Below are 21,720 nucleotides of genomic sequence, written 5' to 3' on the forward strand. Positions count from 1 at the left end.
CACGAAAATTGTACAAAGAGAATGAATTAATTAAATGAGCTACTGCTAAGTAGTAAGATGGGAATCAATAGAAAAAAATCCCTCCAGAAAATTGGAAACAAAGATAATTAAGGAAATGAACTCCTTCTATGACATATACATATATTGCTCCCTTACTACACGGGTATTTTATCGTATAGAAGAATAGATCCGCGGGCCTATTGATTGACCATAGATGCGAACCGATCGACCGCTATCTAAGAGAAGATAGTTAGTGTCTAACAATATTCTAATTGTGTAAGAAGAAATATAATTTTGCGTTGTAAAAAATTGCATATAACCTCTGAAGCAAAGATTCAATATATATAAATTAGGGAAAATTTTAAAAAAGCCCCTGAACTTTCTGACAACTTGCAAAAAAACACCTGGACTTTCACTATTAACAAAAAAACACCTAAACTTAGCATTCCGTTAGCAATTAAACCCCTGCCATCCAATTCCGTTAATTTGTAACGGATGGAGCTAACGGAAAGCGTTAACTTTTTTTTTTTTTTTTACTTTTTACATTCAAAAATTACTTTTAACTCTTTCTTTTTTTTATTGGTAAATAAATATGCAATAAATTTCTTTTTTTTTCTTACTATTTATCAAAAATTACTTTAACTCTATTTTTTACTATTTACAAAAATAACTTTAACCACCATCTTTTTTGTTACTTTCAAATTTTACCTTTCCCCTTCTCTCTCTCTCTCCCTCTTTTTTTTTTTAGAACTTTAACCCCACTCCACCAATCACCTGCCAAAGCTCTAGCTCTAATTTCAGAAATTCGAAATTACTCTTTTTTTTAGCATTCTTGTTTTTTATATTTTTTACTTTCAAAATTACTTTTAACTCTTTATTTTTAGTAGTAAATAAATATGAAATAAAGTTTTTTTTTCTTACTATTTATCAAAAATTACTTTAACTCTAGTCTTTACTATTTATAATAACAACTTTAACCCATTTTTACTATTTATTGCATATTTATTTATGACTAAAAAAAGAATGAGTTAAAAGTAATTTTTGGAAGTAAAAGTAGTAAAAAAAAAGAAAAGGTTACAAAGAGGAGGTTAAAAGAACTTTTGAATTTCTGAAATTGTGGCTAAGGCTTTGGCGGTTGGTTGTGGGGTAAATTGGTGGTGTGGAGTCGATTCTAATAAGAAAAAAAGGAGAGAGAGAGAGGGGGGAAAGGTAAAATTTGAAAATAAAAAATAGGGTTAAAGTAATTTTCGATAAATAATAAGAAAAAAAAGAACTTAATTGCATATTTATTTACCAATAAAAAAAGAAAGAGTTAAAACTAATTTTTGAATGTAAAAAGTAAAAAAAAATAAAAAGTTAACGCCTTCCGTTAGCTCCATCCGTTACAAATTGACGGAATTGGACGGCAGGGGTTTAATTGCTAACGGAATGCTAAGTTTAGGTGTTTTTTTGTTAATAGTGAAAGTTCAGGTGTTTTTTTGCAAGTTGTCAGAAAGTTCAGGGGCTTTTTTGAAATTTTTCCTATAAATTATCTTGTTGCACTGCTGAAAAGATATCACCAATTCTTCAAACTGAGATGAATGTAAGATTGGTGTACAAGCATGTATGCCACCAACCCAGTACTAAACGAAACCCGAAACAGAGTCGAACACCACCTAAATAGAGGTTTCCTTCTCGGGAAAAGCTATGGTACACAAGGTATATCGTATATCTAAATTACGACAATTTGTGATTTTCATTATGCCGATTTTTGGTTTTCTAATGCATATTTATAATGCTAGTTATGACTTGTACTTTAAAATTTACCTGTTGAACAGGTCATTAGCAGGTTATCCATAATTAAAAAATATTGTAATTATGTAACCATAATTATTCGTACCAAAATCCATTATACTTGTATCCCAACTAAATATATGCGTACAATATCAAAAATTAAATAATGCTACTCATAAATATTATAATAACACCATAAATTGGCATTATCTTACAACAATGAGTCTGTAACGCCTCTAATTTTGGGAATGTTAAATAGGAAATTTCATTGAAAATCTAAATAGAGTCTGGCTCAATATTACATCATAATCTTAACAAAAGTACTTTTATTCAACAAAAGGAGGGGGAACTAGGGTTTTTATCTATTGCTCCGCCTGTTCCTCCATCTTGGTCAGCTCCTCGGCTCCAAAAGCTTCCAAGGTGTAGAGTTCAACATGTTCATCTATAAGATCTAATACATTATACCAATGTCGCCACCAATATAATATTTCAGGGTCACCAAAGGTAACACCATGAGCTACAAAAGCTCAATAGAATAACTCATACCTACTAACCCTTATCTTACAAACATTAGGGTATATTATTAACAAATTTCTACTTAGCACATACATATCTAACAAACAGATAACAATGACACATCCGCATTCACTATTCACTATCGTTAGTGTCCATGATTTTTGAGTTTCTCCTATGCATCATTTCGTAGACTGTGTCACTGGTTTCACCTTTCATTTAACCAATCAACATTTTCAAAATTGTCATTTTACACACCCAACCTCGATTCCGCCGTTCCGGTCTCCCGAGTATCCTCACAATGGTTCTGCCACACCGAGTTCCCATTGGCACACTTTGCATTGGCTCCTCTCCATGGATAACCAAGCCGCACACCCAACCTCAGTTCCGCCGTTCCGATCTCCCGAGTATCCTCACAATGGTTCCGCCGCACCGGATTCTCATTGGCACATAAAACACACACCACACAATGGGCTACCACGTCCGGCCACATTGCGGTTTCCAAAATATTTCTCATTTTCAAAACACGCCTTCTTATTAACCACACCCTAGGTGCCATGTTCTACTTTCTCGATTTTTGTATCTCGTTCTCATGCAACGACTCTACGGTAGGACTTTTCACATACGTAATCATTCATTTAAGTCTTGAAACTAAACTAGCAAGATCACCCAACTCTATATTACTAGTCATACTCAAATCACCACTTAAAGCATAACGCTACATGTACGGACGCCTTTAGAGTGAAAATCACTTATTCTTTATCACACCACAAGTAATACAAGCAATTCATGTATGCATGCTCATAACCATTCTAAAGATCAAAATACGAATATTTCTTAATCAAACATTAAATGCTTATCTTTCTAAATCCGTTCTTTCTTCTTTTGTGGAAAGTTCTAAATAACATATGTTTATTGAAGCAAAGGTCGATTATTCAACATTCTCATACTTCCATTAGCAATAATAAGTTTGTTGACTATTATGCATTCCAAACATTATAAATGATAGATAACCTTATCTACTTGGAGAAAACGGTTAATGATATTCTATATTATACTTTGAACTAGAGAGTGAGGACATTCTATTTTCCAACATTCGATTCTACGCTATACATGGAGTTAGTGAACAAGGGATTCTACCTTTTTTCTTGGCGGTTGGTCGGTTTTAAGAATATGTCGTCAGTTTTGTGAATCAGCGGCGTAACGTCTCCGAATTGCTTCAAAAGGAAGAGAGATAGATTTTCTCTTCCTAGAAACAACTTTGCTAACTAAACTAGGCTACTTTAAAGATCTCGGGGTGGTTTTTGGAGGTGGTTTGGTGGTAGCTCTCAAGAACTTCAAGAAACTTGAACTTTGGAACTAAGAAAGCTTAGAAATCCTAAAAAGAAGTGAGAGCAAAGAGTGAAGGTGTATGAATGGCTTGAGATGAGCTAGCTATTTATAGGCCAAAGGGTTCTCTCTCTCCCTCTCTCACCCGAAATCTCTCTCTCTCTCTCCTATCTTTGATTTTTCTTGCTTTTGTCACATCAAAGCATGGCTTGGTGGGTAAGTAGAAGGGTAATGTGCAAATAACTATCTATGTTTAGGCATGAAAGACTAGATTTTGTACTTTGGGTTAGGTTTTAGGAAGATTTAATGGAAGAAAGAAGGGATTGTTCAAGATTTGGTTTAGTAAATATATATAAGAACAATGGTGGGTAGATTTGACTTGGAGAAGTGTATAGGAATGGGTTGTAAAGATGTAAGAAAATCATGTCAAGGTACTCCCCAAATCTCTCCCATATCTCTCCATATCTCTCTCTCTCTCTCTCTCTCTCTCTCTCTCTAGTACTAAGTGTGTGTGTGTGTGTGTGTATGTATGTATATATGTGAGTACATTAAGGTACTAAATAATCTATTAGGTCTATGGAAAAGGAGGTGATGAGTGGTAATGCTTCCATGGACAAGAACATTGTCCCTTGGGTAATACTTTCTTAGAAAGTGCATATATGTATATATAGACATATATAGGCTTGCTTAAAATAGCCTAAAAGGTACATATGTACTCATATTTATGCATATTTAAGTACATAGGAAAGTAACTTTGGTGTGTAACTTAGATTTAGGCCTATTAGTCAAAGGGTGGCATTTAGGTAGCTTCCTTTGGAAGTAAGGTGATAGGATTTGGTTTTGACTTGTCTAGTCAAATATATATATATATTCATAATGGCAAGCTTAGTTGCTATTATCCAAAGGATAATATTTTTCCTAGCAATTATTGTCCAATGGTCAAAGGTGTAATAATGGTAAGTACGAGTGACAAGACTAGGCTTACTTCTTTTGGAAGTTAAGTAATGGCATGGTCCAAGATTCTTATATGACTTGTCAAATCAATGCTTCATTGGCAAACCAAAATTTCTATTATCCAAGGGTTACAAATTTCCCTAGTAATTATTAACCAAACGATAAAAGGGAAAAGAAGCTAGGTATGGTCTTGAAAAGACCAGTCATGAAGTAAAATAATTACTTCAAATGGTCTAATGGTTTAATTAGGGTTGGGAGGGGTTCACAAGGTTTAAAGATGGTCAAAAAGGTCCTTCTAGGGTTAGAAAATTGTAACTAGGTAAAGTGGTAGTTAGGTTTCTCTAACTAGTCAGTTTCAAAGCCAATTCTACTTGCCATGTAGGATTTCTAGTCAAGAAATATAATTTTAAGATTTTATTTCATTTACTAGAAAAATATACAAGTGCTTCTACAAGCATACTTGTCTTTAGAAAATGACTAGATTGTCCGGTGCAAAAGAGATATAATTTTATAAGTCTCAAATCTAATTATGACAGATTATTAGAAATTAAAAAGGAATTTTAAAAGTAAATCCAAGTAATTAAAATAAAATTTAAATATTTAACAAAAATTTTATTTATCAAAAATCAGGGTCATTACAGAGTCGTACCAAAAATATTTGTAAAATACCACAAATTTTATAAAACAACCACAATTCTTATGACAACACCGAAAACTATCATTTTCTTACCACAACGTGTCGTATCAAAAGAAAATATATGTAAATACCACAAATTATATAACAAACCACAATTGGTATGATAATACCATAAATCAACGTTTTCTTACCATAATGTGTCGTACTAAAGGAAATTGATTAAAATATTCCATAATAAGACGTGTAAAATACCACAAATTTAGTAATATAATCAAATTTGTTATGACAACACCATAAATTTACGTTTTCATACCCACAACGTGTCGTATAAAAAAAATTCAATTAGCTTGTTCAGTTAACAATAGTTATAATCGGCAAAATACCATATCATAATTAAATAATATAACCACAGTTTTCCACCTTTTGTGATGATATATTCCATAACAAAATAAAAATATGTCGTAAAAAATCTACAATAGTTATACCGAAGCAAAATATATACGTAAATTAAAAATACCAAATATTGAATAAAATATTCACAAATATTATAACAATACCATAAATTGTTATTACATTAGTACAATTTGTTGTACGAAACTTAGCCTAATTATTTTCAATTCCCACCACATAAGTTTTTCAAATTTTGAAAATTTCCACCATATTATCTTAATTTTCAATTCTGTCCACACTATTTTTTCAAATTTTAATTTTTCTTGCACAATACCTCAATAATTTAAACTAAAAATGAAGTTCTCGCTCAAAATTTTTATCCAAGAAATTCACCAAAAAGTGAGTACTATATCCAAATTTTCAAATACAACTACAATTTCCTCTCAAAATATTAGTCTAAATCAAATTTTTTCTCTACAAAATTTAATTCAAAAAATTAAAATTCCTTCGTGGAAAAATGAGATGTCACTAAAAAAAAATAATTATCCAACTGTCTCAAATACACACACTTTCGACACTAAAATGGAGTACAAAAAAATAAGTGTGAATATCAAGAAATAGAGTGTGAAAATTACTCCCCTTTTTGTAATTGGTGAAATTAATTATATTACTATCCAATTTTATCAATATTCAGGGTGGTGCACTTAACAATTGGTATTATATATTTGACATATGAATCGGTGCCAAACCTTCACCTTATGCATATCAATCCAAATTTAATGGTGGTCTCTGGAACTTGGTCGTGGAAGTATAATCTAAATAATTTTGTAAATTTATTGTCATTGTACTTTCTTTCAAAAAAATTATTTTAGTCGACATATTGATTTACACCAATGACATAGGCTATAATATGACTACATGATCTACAAGTGCAGGCCCAGCACTAGGACGGTGGCATTTGAGACCACTGTTTTCTCAAATTTTCAGTCGGGAAATAGGATCCCTACATACAAGAAAGTATTATATAATTAATAGCCTTTAGAATTACAAATTTTCAATTGTGTACCATAGTGATAAGATGTTGGAATTTGGACATTTATTTAAAAGGTCTGGGGTTCAAGTCTTACACCCTTCATTCCTTCTTTGTTTTTTAAAAGAATGTTGTTATTTTTTAGGATAAATTACATAGTTAGTTCTTGAAGTTTCATACTTCAACAAATATCGTCGTTCAATTTCAATACAACATTAAAATCTAATAATGCACCATCTGAGTTTTTTTTTTTTTTTTATCGAAATCATCTATCTTTTACAATTTACGTAATATCAATTAAGTCATTCGTACCAAGAATAAAGTTGATGGCTTATAGCTCGACACTTAATTGGATGGAAAATATATATCATTATATTATTCAATCTGCGTGGCGATGATGGAGCTTCCTAAACCTGATCGAGGCAAAAATTTACGTAGGTGACTTAACCAATAAACATAAAAAATTCAATGAATTTAATTGTCATTATTGTGTCACGGTTGTATGGCTACCTTATATTCAACTACAATAGAGGATTAGGTTTCATATCAAATATAAATTGAACGTACAATCTAAATGTCGTTGGTGAGTGTATTTTTAGAATGATCGATCAGGATTGTTAAGATGTCATTTTATATGATATTTAATTTGTGATATTTTAGACATGTATCTTGCTTGGATATAATAATTATTGATTATGCTACGACATATTTTGGTCTTGTATTTAGTATCTTTTGATCGATTTCTTTTAGTACAACACATTATGGTAAGAAAGTGCCAATTTTTTGTGTTGTCAAAACAATTGTGATTATCTTATATAATTCGTAATATTTTACATATGAGGGAGAGAGAGAGGGAGAGAAAGTCAAAGAGGAGAGAACAACTTGTTACCTGCTAAGTCCTTTTTTTTATTTTACTAATTGATTTAATAAATGGGTGGTCCGGATTATTCACTTTGAAATCCAATGGTTTAAAATCATCGTGCGTATTAAAGTTTGTTCCACATTGGTCAATTATCTCCTCCAAAACTAGTATATGAGCCTGGGCGGCCTCTCCACTCTTTGCCAATTGGTTTGGAGTTGGATGTTTTAACATGGTATCAAAGCTAGGGTTTCGGAGGCTTTTCCCCTTTATCTGTGTCATAGGTGCACTTTCTGTCATTGTGATCCGTGTGTTCCGGATCCTTTGTTTACCTCTTTACGTGCGAGTTGAGGGTCACACGTGCGGAAAAGTATTAGAGTTTGTCCCACATCTCGGTTAATAGTATATGAGTCTAGACGACTTCTTAACTCTTTACCAATTGATTCGGAGTTAGATGCTACAGTGTGTACGATACACCCCTAATAAGAGGGGGGTATCATAGGACAACCCTTCTTTCCCCCAAGAAAATAAAGGGTTGAGAGCTTGTCTCTCTAGCAACAGAGAGAGAACACACTCCCCTAGCTCTTTCTTCCGATTTTCGAGAAAATCACCAAACAATTGTTTGGTTTACCTCTTTAAATCACTCAGGAACATGGGCCTTCAAGCCTAATTTCTGTATCGGAGGTTCTATTCGCCCAGGGATTTCGGATGGGTTCTTTCAAGACCAGCACCGGAGTGCTCCCGAGTATACATTTCTGCCGGCGGAGGTGCTGTTACCCAACAGATCTTCGTCAGAGCTGCTGGGTTGTGGTGCACGGCGGAAGGAGGGGGCTCGCTGGACATAGCTCCGGTCAGGTTAGAGTCTCTTTAAACCCAGGCATCTCAGTTTGGGTACTATCACGCACCAGCACGAGAACCCATTGCTGCCGGCGATCGTACGATTCCACAGTCGTGGGTCCTTTTCATCTTCGCAGCAATGACCCCAGAGCTGCTAGGATCCATCTCAAGTCCTAGCTTGTGGGTCCTTTTCACGTCAATAGGACTCAATGGCAATCCTATCTCAGTTCCGTCGAGCTGAAGCTACGCACGGCGGAGGGCAGTTGCTCCTCGGAAATGGTGGCGTACAGTTCAGATCTGATGGAACTTACAGACAGTATACCTGCTCAGTGCTCACATTGGCACGGTGGTCGGGACAATCCTAAATGGATTCTGGATTTACAGAGGTAAATCCCGGTTCTAAATCATTTCCATTAAGTTCAGTTCGGACGATTCCCACTATGCGATTAATTCTGGTATTATTCAGTAGACCAATTTGGGATACATTGTGATCTTTAAGTGGATTGTGATGGTTTCATATGGACAGTGTCGGTTTCATCACTCATGCTCTTTGTTGAGCTTCTTTAAATTCCTAGTTTCTTTGCTTCATTAGTCTGGTTGGGTTGCGTAGTATGGTTGTGATTGTGGCTATCATTGATTAGATTGGGGTCTTGCTCTGATTGAAATTGAAAGGGGTTGCCTCCGTGGCTGTCATTGTCTAGATTGGTGGTTGGGCTCTGATTGAAAGGGGTGGCTTCCGGGGCTGTCATTGATTAGATTTGTGGTTGTGCACTGATTGAAAGGGGTAGCATCTGTGGCTGTCATTGAATAGATTGGTGGTTAGTCGCTGATTGAAAGGGGCAGCTTTGGTTCTCCTGCGGTATATTGTGTCCTCATTTTGTGCCAGATGATTCGGTGGTTTTGCACTGTTAATGGTTAAGCCAAATGATTCGGTGGTCTTGCATTGTTAATGGCAGCAAAATTGAGGCTCTTGTACTGTCTCACTTTTAGATTTTAGCGAGCCTTAGGAATTAGGTTGAGGGTGTAGTAGTTTGGATGGAATGAGTGTGGTGTACAGGGTACTTGGGGAGTAACCTTGTCGGATGTCGACATCTCCAATTCGAGCATCTTCTCGGAGCCTAGTTCATATGTAATAATTGTTCTTTTAGAGGTGGGTATTACATTTGATAAGCTAGGTTAGATTGGAGTATTAGAATCTTGGACTGCATATCCCTTCTTTGGCGACTGTGGTGATTGGTATTTGGCTGAGGGTGGGTTGTTTTTTGGCGAGCCTTGAGAATTTGGTCGAGGGAGTAGTAGACTGGATGGAATGGGCGTGGTGTGCAGGGTTGGGCCCTCTATCGGATGCCGTCATCCCCGGATCGAGCCTCCTCTCTATACTTAGTTCTCTGTAGTAACTCTTCAGCCTCCCCTCGTTGCCAAGTTGCTATGTTGCTGCAACTCTTCAGTGATGGTTTATCAGCTGGTTGTTAGTCGACCGTGACTACTTTATCTTATAACCTAGCTTGGCGGGATGTGTCAGGCCATAGTTAGCTTTCATGTCATCATTACTTCATGTATCACTTTGTATCGTACACCGTTGTGTTTTCTTTCTCATAGATGGATAGTGCAACGGGGGAGGATAACAAATCACATTGCACTTCGTTGTTTACTTTATTCTACTATACTCTCCATGCGGGTTGTACAAGGTTTATCGCATTTTTTGCACTTTTCTTCATTTCCTTTTCTTTTCATCCTGTGGAATGTCCCTTGTAGGTTGTACATTCGGTTAACCTTTTTTAATTTCAAGCTAATTTATCAAAAAAAAAAAAAAAACACCACCTAAATAAGGAGCCACATAATGGAACTAACACACAAGTAATTTTCATCAAATTTCCCCCTCAATTTCCTTTTCTTCACAGGAATCGCACAGGTAAAAGTCACATGGTGGACACAAGTAATGACAAGAATCAGCGATACTCCTCTTGCACAGGCCGCATGACGCGTTTGGGTAGGGTCCGACACGAATGAGCCGGTGCGGATGCTTACGACTGTTAATGGGTTTCCATAGGTGATGATATACCATATTTGAAAATTGATCAACGGGAAGTATACAATCCGTATGAAGATATTGGTCGCATTCCCCACAATGATAGAACCAACGGTTGGAGTCGATCCCTTCCTCGCAAATTTCGCAAAAATCGTCGTCTGTCCGGTACGGACGAGGGGAATAGGTTAAGGTGAACGGGTGTTTGTCATATCTATGCCGAACAATGCGCGGTAAAATAGCACAGCGTACGCATAGATTGAATTTGCAGCCCAAACATTCAAAAGATATTGTCAAACTGGCACTGCATGATATGCAAGTACCAGAGAAGGATGTTGGCCTGAGGGCAAGAGTGTGCTTGTCGTGACCTTCATGTTTGATAACTCGAGGTAGGGAAGCACACTTGCAGTCGAGGTAGAAATCACATTCTTCGCATCCGTACAAAAGGGTTGAGGCAAATAAGTTGCAGCCCTTGCATTTCCCCGCTCTAGCGGCCTTGCTCAAGAAAAGAGCATGTTGTGGGTGACCTGGGTGTGGTAGCTGCTCGGGTAGCTCCGCACACCACACATGAAGGTAAAACTCGCATTCAACACAACAGTAAAATGGAGCCGAGATGGATTGAGCACACCCACAACATTTTTGAACATTCCACGCCACATTAAAGAGGGACAATGCATGGTCGATTGGTTCTTCAAAAAGAGTTAATGGGTGATTGTGACTACCATGGTTGATCACTGCCGCTCCCTTGTGCTTCCCTTGTATTGCGGTGTTCTTGATAAATTGGGTGATAATATCAGCTGAATCATCAGGCACCGGCAAGTGGATAACCCTGAAACCGCAATAGTTTATATAATCAAACAACTATGGCAAGGATCACAGAAATTAAAAACAAAAATCATATATGTGAAAGTCACTGACTTGTGTAGATCAGCGTCTGAGGTTGCTGCCACCGAATTGCTAGAAGAAAGATTGCTCTGATTAAGGCTAAGATCATGACTTTGATTCTCTGATTCGTTGCTCCTGTAATCACAAAGTAGAGGATAGGATGCTTTTTCAGAACAAATTAAAAAAACAAAGACAGAAAGAAAATCATTAACAAAGAGAAAAAGGAATGAGTTGCAAGGCATGTCAACGAGGGATACTCTTTCTCTGACAGAGCGCAATGTAAATGGACAAGATAAGGGCATCCGGAACAACAATAAACCCAATTTCTTCTGTAAATTTCCTTTGAACAGGTTATACAGTACGCACGATTGCCTTGTTTGCCTTGCAAGACAATAAATGACTGGTAAAGTTTTTGTGGGATGAAGTAGAAGAGGGATAAGGTGTGTTCATGGCGATTGTTAAGTTTGAGGTTGAGTGGTGATTCAGCACATTTCTGGTTGATCCAGTATCCGCAGTTGGTACATAGGAAGGAGGAGCCTTTATGTTCTTCACCGCAAGCATCGCACAGGAACATAGATTCCTTTTGCAACGGGATCAATTGGTGCTCGTGACTTGGGTGCTCGATGCTCTGTTGAGTACTTAGCACCACCAAAGCACATTTCATGTCGATATCGTAGTCGCAGTCGTAGCAACGGTAAAGGAATCTGTTGCAACTTCCGTCGCAGACATCACAATTGTGTCCCGCTTTAGGTGGGCTTGGAAGGAATGTGAGGGGGTGTTGAGGGTGAGAAGGGTGGGTCATATTGTGAGGTAGTTGGGCGCATGTTTTGTGCAGGAAAAACACGCATCCCTTGCAACCGTAGTAGGAGGAGGACGACGAAATCGAGATAGGTTGTTCACAGCCGTAGCAAGAAAGATCCCAACTATCATCTGTTTCCTCTTTTTTTATGAGCATCAATGGATGATCATGGCCCTGTTGAAGTACTTGAACAACCTCCATCGCCATCTCTCTCCCGCCCCCTCTCTCTTTCTCTGATACCCAATTAATCTTGAAAGAGTTGGAGAAAATAAGAATATGAAGAAGTGAGGTAGTACTAAATTAAAAAAAGTAATTAACTACCCATCATTGTCTCCTGTGATGCGATGTAAATTTAAAAAATTAACCTATCATTTGTATGCACTTTCATACTTGAAAAAACATTGTAAATATATATCACAAAAGAACCAAAAAGAAAGTGTAGTTATAGTATCTATCTTGGGTCATTTTCCCAAAGAACCAAAAAAGACCTATCTACTGAATGGATAACTCAATGGTTAACTAATCATTCTTATTTCGTATTAGTATTTACCTTGGGTCATTTTCCAATAGAGATGACAATCTCGTCCAAATCGTTGGTTAACCAATTAGTACTAAACCAATTGGTGCTTGTTTTAACCGATTTTTTAACCGTGGTTTTTGTTTTTCATTTCGAAAAATCGGCCAGTTCCAATTATGGTTTCATGTGATAACTACATTGAAAATCTAACCGAACTATAACCATAACCGAATCACAAGATAATTATGCAAATACACAAGATAATTACGCAAGATAATCGAACCGAACGATTCAATAAAAAATTGCTTAAATCAAGTCAATTTCGATTTTTTTTTTTTTTACCAATTACAAGTGGGTACCCTTAAAATCATGTTCTGCACACTTTGAGCGGCTCGGATCATCGAAATTTGCTCAAAAAATGGGAGGTCCACACGGTAGAACCGTAAGGAATCCCTCACTGGATAATTTGTGTGTGTATATATATATATACAGTGAGCTTCCATTAAGAGATCCCTTAACTTGCTAAGTTAAGGACCTCCCCTTTCCCGATAAAATTTTAATGATCCGAACCGTTCATTGTGATCAGAACATGATTTTAAATGTTTCATCCAAGCAGTTCAAGGGATCCCTTATTGGAAGGGCCGTGTGTGTGTGTATATATATAAATTTATAGTGATGTATGGTCAGACGATTCATGTGTTACTCGCGAGGTAATTGTCATTCATCTTTTAACATGATTGTGTCGTCGAAATTGATTCTCCCAAAAAAACAAAATAGAAGAAAGAGCATAAATTACATCTCTTTTTAATATGTAACATTCATTCTCTATTTTTAAAAAATAAATAAGGAAGAGAGAAAATACTAGCCGTTCACTTTCCTATGCTTTTACATCACGGGACACATGGCTTCATTTCTTTGGCATTTGAGATTACATCTTATCCTATTTTTTTGTCAAACTTGAATTTTACACCTTATCCTTCTGTACACAAACCCTATCACATAAAGCGTATCCGGGTTCGCTACGAGTATGCGAGCGTGAAAGCGTCTCTCAAGAACCTTCAAAATAACTAAAAATCATAATTACGAGGATTGAGAGCGCGACCATGGAGCGAGGATTGAGAGCGTGAGCGTTGGTCATTTTGAAAAATTATGTGACTACAAACCTCATCACTAGTGGCAGGCAATTCCGACAACACCTCAAATCCATCTTTCAAAGATCGATCATCAAATTCTAACAAATCAAAAGGAAAAATGTGATAGATTTCCTTTTACTCCGTTCCAGAACTCATTTTAAGTACTTATTTTTTTAAAAGGCAATTTCAAGCTTAAAAAAATGTATTTATGCAAATAATTTTCCTAACAATATGGATCTTATTTGATAAATCTCATTGAGATCTTTTGAACGGTACAAAAAAAATCAAAAATTATTTTTTATTTACATTATTTTTAAGTTTGAAAATGTGAAATAAGTACTTATTTTTTAAGAAAGTATTGTGGAATGGTGTCCTTGATTTTCCAAATGAAGGACAATTTTAGAAACTACCCTCTCTCTCAACCCTAGCCACCACAACTCTTCTTCTCCCTTCCCCTCCCCCATGGATTTCAAACTCGTGTGCGGCGGCGGGATGAGAAGGCCATAGTACTATTCTGACTCCCTTTCTTTGTTTTTTCCTTTTTTTCTTTCGTCTCTCCACTCGTCATCTGATCTGTGACAGTTTTGTCTCTCGTTTTATAAGAGTTATTAGTTTCGTCTTTAGACGAATTTTATCTACAGATTGGATTCTCTCAATCGAGATTGCATCACAACGATATCTGTGATTCAGCTTTCTATCACTACACGATACCTTTGGCGGGGCAACTCATGGCAACTTGGCAGATCTATAGTTCTTGGGAGTTCATTGGTGCGTTCATCCTCGGTTGGAGTGCATCCAATCGTTTAGGTATTTGGGGTCTTTTGTCCTTAACTTTGCATTTTTTCTCGTGTGAGACTCTTAATTAGATGTTAGGCAACTTAAAAGCGTAGCTGTTGCATTAGGTCATGCCCGAGTTAGGATGAAAGACATCGATTGCCTTGTGATTTACTCATTTTGTATTTGTTAGACGATTAGTTTGGCTTTGTCCAAATTCTTTGTAATGATCTCCGTTTTGCAGGTGTCACTGGACATTTATCAATACAATCTTTTCAATTTTGACAAAAAAATGAAAAACAATGTTTACCCAAACGGACACGACCAAAAAAACTGGCACCGAACCAACCAAAAATACCGGTTGAGAAAACTGGTATGTTTGGTTTTCAACTATGCTACTACCACACACAATCACACAAATTCTCTCACATCAAACATGGGACCCACATACACTGCACACACTAAGTGTGTGGGCTCCATGTTTCATGTGAGAAAGTTTATGTAAGTGTGTGTGGTTAGAGAATTATTGTTTGGTTTTTTCGAGTTTTGATTCATCTTGGTTTTGGATTTTGAAAAGAAAAAAAAAACAGTTCGATTTTGAATTTGGTCAAAGTAAACTGAAAGAAATCAAACCGAAACAAATGACACTACCTCGTAACAATAGTAATATCAGCAATCCATCACCCAGAAAAATTTATACCACTCATTTTCCTTGAACCAGTTCCTTTCTATTTATTTTGGAAGTTTGGTTTGATGGATTTAGCATACATAGAAATGGCCCCTTTTTTTAAAATTGTCAAAGGCACACGGGTTGCGTAGAAGTTGTTTCTACACTCAATTAAATATTTTATCTATTCTTATTTGTCTCATTGAGCTTTACTATATACGGCTCAAAGCTGAATTAACCGAGTGTATTGGACCAAATCGAATAAACTTAATTAGACCAACACTGTAGTTATTTGGTCCAGTTTCGGTTACACGATTTCAAAACCGTATAAACCAATTAACCAAACAAATTGAACTCCTTGATTTCATTATCGCTTCCACGCTTTCCATTCACATCGTGCATTTATATGGTCGTAAACTGATGTGCCACACTACGAACAATTATTGCCCGAATTTTTTGGCTCTATGTTGAAGCACATGCAGCCAAAGTTGTCAATATTGTACCGGCCAGTGTACCATTTTCACTACTGGAATAGTATGTACCGGTACCGGTCTGTATCTCGGTACCGTTTCGAATTTGCCGCAATTTTTTTTATTTATATTCAAAATATGTTACCTGATTGCAAAATTTAAAGTATAAACATAAATAAAATGTAAGCAAGACTTCCAAATAATAAACCAGCAGATTCCATTCATTGAACTACTCATCTATTGACTAATTCATATGCAAACCAAGTTCTCAAAACAGCTGGTTCAAAAATAAAAAAAGGTCCTCAACACAGTTGATATATTACTCCTATACTCACTGGATCATTTCTCTCCTTCACATCTTACTCCTATAATCCCTGCCTCACTGTGTCGTTTCTCAGGTTAGCCACACAAGCACTAAAGCACGCGTTCGGCACTCACGTGAAAAAAAACACAGTGTAAATTTGTACCACCGGAACACCGGAAAATGTTCGAAATACACCGGTGTTGTCCAGTACATCCGGTATTTGCCAGAACAATCCAGTATTTCAAGCGGTACGGATCTTTAGTTTTTGCGTTCCGTTTAAGCTCCGGTACGGTACGTACCGACCGGTACGAAACGGATTTCACAACTTTGCATGCAGCGTACGTTGTCCCACTTCTTTGGCTCAAGTCCCGCTCATATTTATTGACTTTAAAGAAGGAGACCAGTAGAGAGAGATCGACTTGTCATCGAGTCCCACTCATATTTGTGAATGTTTCTATGTCACTCATACGCACATCCTTATTCTATCTATTGAATCCGGGGGCATGCTGTGCACACTGTTAGGAAATTGAATCTCCAAGACTCAGTAATGACGCGTACAGATTAGACAACAAAAATTGTAAAACCCTACAAGGCGGAATTAGGATTCTACTTCAACTCCCTACAACACGAATGCTAGTTGAACTTGCTATAGCACGCCTTGCCACATGGTTTTAGATTTGGAAAATCCATTGAGGACAAGAACCAGTATAGAGTCAAACTTCGCTATTCATCAGCTCAACGTTTGACACTCATTTATCGGGGAAAAAAATGTACGACGTCGACACGCATGGTTCAGATCTAGAAAAACCCCCCAAGTGCCAGCCGTCTCGTGAATCTCGCCCACCACCTCAGCCCTCTGTCCTCCGCCGTTGAAGCTGATCACTTGGATTTGGAGGTCAACGGTGGTTTCCTTTTGGATTTTTTCGTCGTGAAACAAACTGCAAGCGGAAACGGAGCTCGCCGTTTTGATTTCCTTCTTCTTTATTTTTTTGTTTCGAATGGGAAAAGATGGGGAAAGTGGACCAACGGGGCTCGCCGAACGAACCTACCGTCCTTTTTTTTCGTTTCCCCTTTCTTGTTTTTTTTTTTTTCAGTTTCTACTTTCCCCTGCTTTGAAGGATGAGGATGGGGAAAGTGGAGAGTAAATGGGATGGTGGGACACTTGTGCAAATAAAATAAACGTGTATAAAGGGAAAATAATTATCTACAACCAATTCTAATGAAAACATGACCTCCACCAAACAATTTTTTCTGATAGTTATGGGATATTATCCATTCAAATTTGTTTAAAGAAAAAACATGGTAATTACCAAAAAAAAAAGAAAAAACATGGTAAACCAAATATTAAAGGGAAGATGAGTATTATTTAAATTTCAGGATGACAACATAAGTTTTCAAACCCCTAAAGATTATGATATAAGTATCTATATAGGAGATATCCCTATTTAAGTTCCCCTCAATAAATCTGGTTCGATTTTGATTTTGGTCAAAGTACATTGAAAAAAATCTAACCGAAACATACAATACCATCCCATAACCCTAGTAATATCTTTCAACCCTATCTCACTCTTCCTCTCTCTCAACCCTAGTCACCACAACTCCTCGATCTTCTCTCTTCTCCTCCCCCTGTGGGTTCCATACCCGTGTGCGGCGGCATGAAGGGGAGGCCATGGTATTACCAACTCTCTTTCTTTGTGTTTTTTTTGTTCCGTCTTTCCAGATCTATGACTTGTCGTCTGATTTGTAAGAGTTTTGTCTCTCGTTGTTATTAGTTTCGTCTTTAGACAAATTTTGTCTACAGATCGGGTTCTCTCAATCGAGGTTGCTTCACAATGATATCTGTGCTTCAGTGTTCTATCCCTACACGATGTCTTTGGTGAGGCAACCCGTGGCGGCTTGGCAGATCTGTAGTTCTTAGGAGTTCATTGATGTGTTCAGATTTGGGTGGAGTGCATCTGATCGTCTGGGTATTTGGTGTCTTTTGTTCTTAACTTTGCATTTTTCTCGTTTGAGACTTCTAATTAGATGTTAGGCAGTTTTAAAGTGTCGTTATTGTGTCAGGTCATGTCTGGGTCAGGATGAAAGACATATCGCCTTGTTATTTATTTGTTTTGTATTTGTTAGACGATTAGTTTGGCTTTGTCCAAGTACTTTGTAATGATATCTGTTTTGTAAGTATCGTTGGGCGTTTATCAATACAATCTTCTCACTTTTAACCCAAAAAAAAAAAAAAACCCTAGTAATATAAGCAATCGATTACCTAGTAAAATTTAAACCGCTCATTTTCCATGACCCTGATCGTCTTTTTTTTTTTTTTTTTTTTTTAAAGTTTGGTTTGATGTATAGAAATCCTTTCTGTTATCAGTTCGAAGTTTTTTCATGCCATTTTATGGTTTATCGTCTACTTTTATTGGGCCTCTTTTTAAAGTCGTTTTGGTATTGTAAGGTACATGGGTTGCGTTGGAAGTTTTTTTTTTTTTTTTGATAATAGGCTAATAGTGTTGAAGTTGTTTCTCGACCCAATTACTTTATCTATTTAAATTTGTTTCATTGAGCTTTATTATTGGACCAAAATTAAATAAAATAAGTTTATCGGACCAAATCGAATAAAATTAACTACAGCAAAATTGAAGTTGTTTGGTCAAGTTTCCGATTTACAATTTCAAGACTGTGTAAACCAGTTTAACTATAAAATTAATGAAAAAAACAGACCGAACCAAACGATTTAATCCCTCCATCTGATGTTATATGTCTTTCTTGCTTTCCATTCCCATTATGCATCTGGGTCGTAAACCGATGTGCCCCACTAGGGACAATTATTGCCCCCCCTTTTTTTAGTTCATGTTTAATCACATGCAGCTTTGTCCTCTCTTTTTTTCTAAAGAGGATACCAGTCGAGATATTTGTCAAAAACTGGGTCTACTTATCATCAATAAGGCTTTCGTGAGTATTACTGTGCACATTCTTATGCCAATCTATCATGCAAGGATGGGATCAGAGGGGGTTTAGTGGCGGCGACCGTCACGACAAGAATTTTAGAAAATGTAATTATTATATATAAAAAAAATTATGTCCAACTTATATAGTCTCGCCACCACTAAATTTTTTTAGTATACATTTCGCCACTGTTAGGATAAAATCCTGGTTCCGTCCTTGCTATCATATGCTTTGTGCTTATTCCCCAGTGCATATGTATCACTGCCGCCTTCTTAATTTTGAACAAGTTGGAGTTCCCCCTTTTTTGAAGGAGCTAATAAAAACATAGTATAAATGTCATTCCATTTTGCTTCTCCAGTTGAAAATACGAATGTTGTTTCTCTAGATAAGTCTCTGTTGTTGCATCTGTGAAGTACTACTATTTCATTTTGGTTTCATTGCCTTCTTTAATTTTTATATTTATATATAAATAAACATTTCATTCCATTGGGAGTTCATTCCCCAACGACCCTGTTTTTAATTTAGTGGAAAAGTAAAAATTAGTGAGTCCCTTTTTAGGGAGCAGATTTGAGGGGCTCGTTTAATTTCTTTTTTGAGCCCTGTTAACCGCACACATTCTGTGCACAGAGCACGGTGTGAGGCTTATTACGTGTCACACACAAACGATCCGATGCGATCATTTATTGTAAAATATTTTTTCTCGAAAGTCCTCACAAAAAATTAGCTCAATCCGATACCTATAAGTACATGATCCAATCATCTACTTTTTATTATTCCAAAATCTCAATAAAAATGATTAGATCGAACACCTATCGGATTGTACTAATTTTTTGTGAGAATTTGTTTTTTTTTGGCTAAGCAAAACATTGTATTATCACTGAAATACGAATATTACAATGACAGAAGGAACAAGGGAAAACATCAAAAAACTAAGCAACGTTTAAATAACTAAATAGAGCCTAGATTCGTCCTCTGCCTCCCGAGACCAAATCCTAGATAGCCCCGGGCCCTAGATACCCACCCCTCACCTGTGGCGAACTACCCACAATCCCTGCCTGGTGAGAGCCTCCGACAATTACACGATCTGAGGCCAAACGGCTCACCAGATCCAACCCAAGAATCAAAACATTTTTTGTGAGAATTCTTGAGAAAGTGTTTTATATTTAATGAACAACCCGAATTGTTTGTGCGGAACTCGTAGTGGACCTCACTTCATGTTCTGTACACCTATAAGTTTAGTTTGGATGGCAAGAATTTTGAGCAGGAATGGAAATAAAAAATAATATAAATAAAAAATATTTTTTCAATTTTTTTTGCATCAAACAAGATCCATATTGCATATTTTTAAATTTTCCTAAGTCCATAATTTTTGAGCTTAAAATTACCTTTTTAAAAAATAAGGGCTTATTTTGCGTTGCAGAACGGGGCCTTAGTCTCAATAAAAGGATTCGGTACGTACAGTCAAAAAAAATGGTTTGATTTCACTAACATATACTATAGTATATTTTTATGGGTGTTACATATATTCTCCTTCATTTATTGTTTGTTTGTATGGAAAATTTAAGTTTGAAACACTAACCATAAATCCTTCATTAATTATTCTTGAAATGATCAATTTTTTTTTTGTTTTGGACAGAAATACCCCAATTAAAGGTCTCGTATGAATATACTTTTTGTGCATAAGTAGAACGGCAATACTTTTCGATCGGTTTGGAAAAGTATATTACACATAAATACTTTTCGTTTTGGACAGATTTTCACCATTGCTATTAGTGCATCGTTTGTTTAGTATACTTTTTCCCCATTGATGGGAATTTCCGGCATATTCCAATGTGTGAAGGTCTTGTATAGGAGAAATTTTTCAATGCGGAGCGGGTATATACCACGTGGTGTCCGCTCAGCGTATCCAAGCCGTTCAAAAGTGTTTTAGATAGCCCGAATGAGCCGAGCAGGCACCACGTGGTACCCATCCCACACTGAAAAATTTCTCCTTGTATAGAATTGGGTAAAGGTCTTGTATGAACTCTGGCTACAAATTTTTTTTGGACATCACGACATCTACTCACTGGGTTTGGTCTTGTATATGTCGAAAGTTTTTCGGAAGGAAAGGTGTATTTTGGGGGGTATTTCTGTCCAAAATGAAAAAAATTGATTATTTCTAAAACAATTAATGAAGGAGAATATATATTTAGAGAGTGACATTATAATTAAATTTCCATACGAACAAACATTAAATTAAAGAGAATATACATACACTATTATATGTCTATGAGACATACGTTAACAAAACCCTAATAGGACTATATACTATATACGGAGTATCTTCCTTGCTTTCCATTCCCATAATGCATCTAGGTCGTAAACCGATGTGCCCCGCTAGGGACAATTATTGCCCTTTTTCTTTTGGCTCATGCGTGTTTAATCACATGCTGCTTTGTCTTCTCTTTTTTTCAAAAGTCCTACTCATATTGACGTTGAAGGAGGAAACCAGTAGAGGTATTTGTCAAAAAGTGGGTCTACTTTTCTTTCTTCTTTTGTGAAAAGGCAAAAAGTGGGTCTATCATATGCTTTGTGCTTATAAATTATAATACCCCAGTGCATATATCTATATCCATATTCATATTCATATAACAAGGGAGGGGAGATATCTACAAGATTCCAAAAAATTATGTTTCTTTTCCTCCCATCTCAACTCTTCATTTCTCCACATCGAAGGGTTCAAAATTGTCCCACTCACAAACTAACTTTACCATGGCATTACTGTAAATACTTGGCATTTTTAAGGACAAAATTAGAGCACATCAATTTACTAGCTCGCCTCACGCACCAGATCTGAAAAATATATATCTCTCTCTCTCTCTCTCCCCAATTCAAAATTCAAACCAC

The 21,720-nt window shown here is 36.4% G+C and overlaps 1 protein-coding gene and 1 long non-coding RNA gene across 3 annotated transcripts; one reads left to right on the plus strand and one right to left on the minus strand.

Moving 5' to 3' along the window:
* The first annotated feature begins 1,577 nt into the window (after positions 1–1,577).
* Positions 1,578–10,448, plus strand: LOC131312876 (uncharacterized). Its single transcript, XR_009196007.1, has 2 exons — positions 1,578–1,643; positions 10,181–10,448. It is a non-coding gene; the product is annotated as an uncharacterized LOC131312876 (long non-coding RNA).
* On the minus strand, positions 10,184–12,358 carry LOC131312875 (uncharacterized). Of its 2 annotated transcripts, none has more exons than XM_058340881.1 (3): positions 11,503–12,358; positions 11,267–11,368; positions 10,184–11,177 (listed from the first exon to the last, which is right to left on the minus strand). In XM_058340881.1, exons 1-3 carry the CDS (start codon positions 12,237–12,239, stop codon positions 10,190–10,192), a joined length of 1,827 nt encoding a protein of 608 aa, XP_058196864.1. In that variant the 5' UTR covers positions 12,240–12,358; the 3' UTR covers positions 10,184–10,189. The 2 variants fall into 2 exon arrangements, with proteins under 2 accessions (XP_058196864.1, XP_058196862.1); XM_058340879.1 differs by having other exon boundaries at positions 11,491–12,357.
* Positions 12,359–21,720: the final 9,362 nt, after the last annotated feature.

This window comes from Rhododendron vialii, chromosome 13a (genome assembly GCF_030253575.1).
Source record: "Rhododendron vialii isolate Sample 1 chromosome 13a, ASM3025357v1".
NCBI classification, from domain to species: domain Eukaryota; kingdom Viridiplantae; phylum Streptophyta; class Magnoliopsida; order Ericales; family Ericaceae; genus Rhododendron; species Rhododendron vialii.